Raw genomic sequence first — 5,798 nt, forward strand, 5'->3', positions numbered from 1 at the left:
GAAGAAGCTTTTCTCAAAATATAGTTTATTAGTCAACAACACAGCACAGTGATTATTTTCTCTGTAATTAAAATAAAACAATACTTTATAATGCGCATAATTATGTTTAGATTTTTATTATTTTTTTATTATTAATTTCAATATGCTAAAAGCAAATGTTACTTAGTCAAGAGACACGCGATGCTAGGTTTCAGATTAATAAACACATAAACAATAAAAAATAGTTGATATCTCACCAAAAACACTTTGTTATAACTCTGTGTAAAAAAAAGCTAAGAAAAAAAAATAGTGATGTTACATTTAGTAATGACTAAACCTTTAAACGACGTGATATAATATGGAAACTAAGTAGAATGTCATTTTTTAGTATTATAAATATCTATTACGACAAAATATTAAATTAATTGTAAAGTTAAACACTTATACAACATATTGCTTATTTGGCTGGAAGTTTAAATAAATACAAATGAATAATCACTATCGTAAATTTCGTAAATAATTCAATAATTTATAAAAAATATGTTGGCCAAGCGTTTAACTTTACAATTAATTTAATGTTTTGTCGTTATAAGTATTTTTAATATTAAAAAATTATATTTTACTTAGTTTCTATATTATCTCACGTCGTTTAAAGGTTTAGTCATTAATAAATGTAATAACATTATTTTTTTTTTATCTTTTTTGTACACGAAGTTATAACGAAGTATTTTTGGTGGGATATATTACATCAAAATAACTAAATTCAGTTCGCGATAAGTTGAGATTAGCTATACCATAATAAATTAATATAGACAATATATATCACTCGTATCGATCATCGCTGTCTTCGTAAGATACAACCTCTTTAGGACCATAATTTTGTCATCAAATAAACAGCAGCCTCGTATGTTGCCATCATAATGGCTGCGTTAGGTATCTGTTTAAATAGTTGTGTAGTCAGACCACGGTACAATCCCTTGGGACCCTCCTCGCTATAAACTGTTAATAGTGTCTGGAAGAAACTTCGATATTTGGTTCCTTCCTCTCGGAGTCTGGTCCTAGCAACTTCGTGGGGGTAAGCGATGCACGAAGCGATAGTCTTGGAAATGGCTGCAGCCATCATAAACCCAAGAAAGTCTTTGGATGACTTAGTGTTGTCTTCCGATTCGTTAAGTCCAACACGGGCAGCTATCAGTCTCGCTTTGATTGCTTCGTAGGTGACCAAATGCACTACTGTTTCAGATATTCCAAAGTACGAAGCTGTAATACCTTTATAGAAACCTTTTATGCCTCCAGATCTATAAATCTTTTTGATGCATTGACCGGTGGTGAGTCTTTTTCCGTTTTTGTTCAAGTCTAACTGTAGCCTAGTCTTGACTAGCCAAATAGGGTTGGTTGTTGAACAGGTAACAAAGCCTGCAGAGGCCGCTGATAGTACGTGTACCATTGGTGTACCCGGGTTAAGTACAGTGTTGAAAAACTTTTTGGACTGCGCGTAAGCATAGAAGTATATGGCTCTGGTCGGAGCGACGCCCATGATGTTGGGCACTAGTCCTTTAAACAGAGCCTTGGGGCCTTCGGTTTTTATTATGTGCCTGAGACACTGAACGAGCCCCATTGACTTCTTCGTTTGGCTGCCTACACCACATTGAGAAAACGTTAGTATTTGTGTGCTAGAGTGTCGGCCACTCAAGATGTTACATTTTCGTCGCTGCAGCGACGATATTGTTTTACTTTTCATGCGGCTGCCATCGCTGTCTTCAGATGCAATTCTAGGTAAATAATCGTAACGCAAAGCACCACATCTAGATGATGACTGTAACCTAGTCTTGACAACCTCCAACGGACATGTAACCACAGCACCAGTTGTGCCGGCCAACCCTCCAGACACGAGATGGATGACCGTGTCACGAAAATGCGACATGATGGTTCAGTCTTCAACGGGACGGTTGGATTGATGTAGGTAAAAAAAAAAAAAAATCTAGGTGCTGAAGTTTGAACAGCGTAAGTTTAAAAAATTAACCGAACTACGTATCACGGTTAAAAATATTATTTTTATATGGCATAAACAGACATGATTAATTGTATGTCGGATGACGCGAACAACATACATAATTCGGTGACGATACCATAGGCGTGGAGACGTACAGAAGAAACCGCCGGACGGGTTTTATGTATAATTTCGGCGTCATGGTGATATTTTTTACTCTCTACTACACAATTATATCGAGTCAAAAAATATTTATTTATTTAATTTTCATTAAAATATTAAATATAATTTATCGGTTAATCATATCGTTATCATGAACAATTTTACAATACACTTACCACTGTATATGGTATATACTTACTATATCAATCGAGCTAAATGGAAGCTGATGATTTGATGGAAAATTCAGAAAACTTATGAACTCGCTATGAATAATTGACGTTATTGAAGGTATCTCGTTTATAACCATAGATCATCGATGCAATTTATCATGGAAAAAGCGAAGCGTTTCCGTCCGTGTGCGAATGTCTCTGGAACTAATCACGAACAATATTATTGTAACACGACATGGTTGCGAGGTACTGAATCAAACAACACAATTTAGTTTACGCGCGTTGTCAGCAGAGTCGGACGACGCGAATTGTTTGCGAACGTTTGTTTTTTCACCGCAGCGAATCTCGTACTTCGATTTTAACTTACCAAACGGTTAGCGGTTTGAACTTCGATTCGTAGATGTTGACGCGACTACGCTGGACTAAAAAGGTATGTACTCAACACGCACACTGCGTTATTCTATGACCACGGATTGTTTCTTAAAATAACACGTTCGTGCAATGGTTTTGCCCCCAGTCGATTAGAAATTCGAGTACAGCGATAGTACCGATTTTTCAAATATTTGACCATCGCGATTGACGGCCGAAACGGTGCGCCGAGTTGTGTATACCTGCAACGCATCAACGTTGATTATTCGATCATTGTGATTTATCCCTTACGTGTTCATCGCCGCCATGAGCGTAACCGTGTAACGTCATAACTTGTTTTGTAATCAATACGTATGCACAATCGAACTCGTTTTAAATCTTTTCTCCTATTAAAATAAATTATTATTATAATATTTTAATTATAATTATTAATTGGTAAACATTAATCGAGCTTCACATAATTGATACATTTTAATACAAATGATCAAAGCTATATTAAATATTATGAATATTTATTAATATTACTATTGAAATTATTATTTGTTCAAATCATCCGATATGGGCTATGTTCTAATAATAATATACAGATTAAAAACTAATACCAAAAATTAAATTAAATATTAATCGTTTCCGATTTTTTTCGAATTTATTTAATTTTTTTATGGAACAAATTTATATTCATAAAAATGTCGAAGGACGGTGCGTTTCCCTGCGTTCCTTGATGAATATAATAAAGGGGTACACTTTAATACGAAGAAAAATTAAAAGTAGCTCAGGCCCCCTGCTCACCCCAATTTATTCACTGTATGTGTATATGAAAAAGAAAAGTTATAACGCACTCAACCCAGGTGACCACAGAAATGTAGCTTAGGGGAGGGAGCGAATAGTTGCTGAGTACCCGATATGAGTCGGGATCGGCTTCATATAAAAAAGAATTCTCATTTTGTGACTGACATGAAAAATCTGAAGGGGGGCTTGGCCTCCATTTCTCCTCTCTGAAAGTTTCTGCACACAACGGTTGTCATAAAGTTTTGATAAAAAAATACACACGACGACCGTACTTTATCCTTGTGCTGTTGGATGGTCAACTTTATTACAATCACAACTAGTCACTAGAGTGTGACAAATACCCGCATACACAAGAGTGTATTCCACGTATACGTTTTTAACACAACCACGGATTGCTTCCCATTTGTAGTTTTGGTTTGAGGATTCGGATTTATTTTTAGGTCCGGGATATTATAAGTAGGTAGAAAAAATAAAGTCGAGGTCAAAACTGATTTGAACTAGAATATAGTGATTTGTTATTTTTTACGTTATATAAAAGATATTATTTCTATTTTAACTGATTTTGAACGTTTCTTAAGATCTTGCACTCTTTAAAAAAGTTGTCATTACTAGTTTGTTTTCTCATAAGAAATGCTTCGAGTTCTAAGTTCTAACTTATAATAGATATTTCAATTTCAATCGTTCAATTTCTTCGCGATTGTTCCAAAGGCTTCTTATTTAATGTCGCACTTTCTCTTTTTGTCTAGAAAATTCTTCTTAATCCATATCTTGTTTGTTCGCTTCATTCCCGTATGAAATATCTGTGTCTTTTTTTTTTAAATAATTGTTTCCGAAATCGTTTAGTTTTGGATCTTGATTGGTTTTGTCATTCTTGTTTTTCTTTTCTCAAAATTTCCAGAGCTTTCACATTACTTTTTTAAACAGGCTTTTTTTATACAATTTTATTTATTTAACGAATATATTGGAAATTTATTGTTTTTACTTATGGTAGCTAATATGCACCTTATAGAATATGAATTTTTAAAGTATAATTAGTTCGTTTTTCTCCTATAAATTTCGTAATAATTGAATTAAATGACTCAATTATGTTACTTCAATGCCCTGTAATAAGCTTGAGCTTTATAAGCTCTTTAAAAATTTTTTCATCGCCTCACAAAACTCATAATCCTGGGATATTATTTTCTCAATATAATTCGGATAAATTAATATTTTTTACAAATTATAATTTTTTTTTCACAACAATAGTCAGCACATGCGACATGATAAATACTATTCATAACATCACTTCTTAAATCACTGATTGAATGCCCGTTCGATTTTCTATAACTAATTTCACTTAAAATACCTTTTCTGATACGTAATATATTATTACTTAGTAATTTTCTAAGCTCTAAGTTCTATTAACTTATCAGTTGATCTTTTTATTGAAATATCCTTTAATTTATTACATAAGTTCCTAAGCAAGTGGTTTTTGCAATCAACTTTTTCCGCCGTTATATTTTTGTAAGGTCTTGATAAGATTTTTTGATACACAGTACTGTTACCGTCTGTCACTGTTCTTCGTTATTTTTAAATCCTTCAACTATTATGGAGGCTTTCATTTCTGATGAGCTACTAGTCACTGGCCAATTTCTTAAGCATTTGTGAGGAGAAGGTTCATTACTACGTACACTAGTTTAACAGTATTTATTTCTAATAAGTTATTTAAGAAAATATATAAATTATTAATAAACAAATTAATAATAACACTATTATACTAACATATCAAAGAAACTATACACCTATAGATACTTTAAACCTCTGTAAGATTAAATAGACTTTGAAATTTATTTAAGTTATTCCCTTTGGATAAATATACGATAAAAAAATATACCAATAAAATAATAATACAATGTCTTTTTATGATAAAATAAAAAATCTCATTGTAATATATTTAATAAATATTTTTAATTTCAACTATAAAAATAAATTTATAAAAATAGTAATAAAAATAAAATATTTATTATTCGATCATGAAGTAGGCATTCGGAATCATTAAATTAGCAATAAAATGTATTTGAATTAATGATAGAAAAATAATTTTTTTTTTTTATTCTTAAATGTGAACTAAAACTATCTAATAGCAAACTGTCATCATCTGAAAAAACTGTTTACCAACAAATTTCTCAATTTATTATCAGTCTCAATTAAATTTAATTTCACAAATAACCTCTGAAATTAAAGTAATCGCTTTAAAAATAATCTCTTTTCCATAAACACCCAATAAACATAACGATTACATACCATTATTAATAATCTGTAATAAAAGTAGTCGATTTATACATTTATAATGTAATAGT

At 31.8% G+C, this 5,798-nt stretch overlaps 1 protein-coding gene across 1 annotated transcript; it reads right to left on the bottom strand.

The window, feature by feature from the left end:
- Positions 1–801: 801 nt before the first annotated feature.
- On the bottom strand, positions 802–1,903 carry LOC112687449 (mitochondrial carrier protein Rim2-like). The gene is given in 2 exon segments (XM_025560175.1): positions 802–856; positions 858–1,903. Coding segments are annotated over 2 exon segments (1,101 nt in total).
- Positions 1,904–5,798: the final 3,895 nt, after the last annotated feature.

The sequence above is a fragment of the Sipha flava genome, unplaced genomic scaffold, assembly GCF_003268045.1.
Source record: "Sipha flava isolate LNK unplaced genomic scaffold, YSA_version1 34_pilon_pilon, whole genome shotgun sequence".
Classification (NCBI taxonomy): domain Eukaryota; kingdom Metazoa; phylum Arthropoda; class Insecta; order Hemiptera; family Aphididae; genus Sipha; species Sipha flava.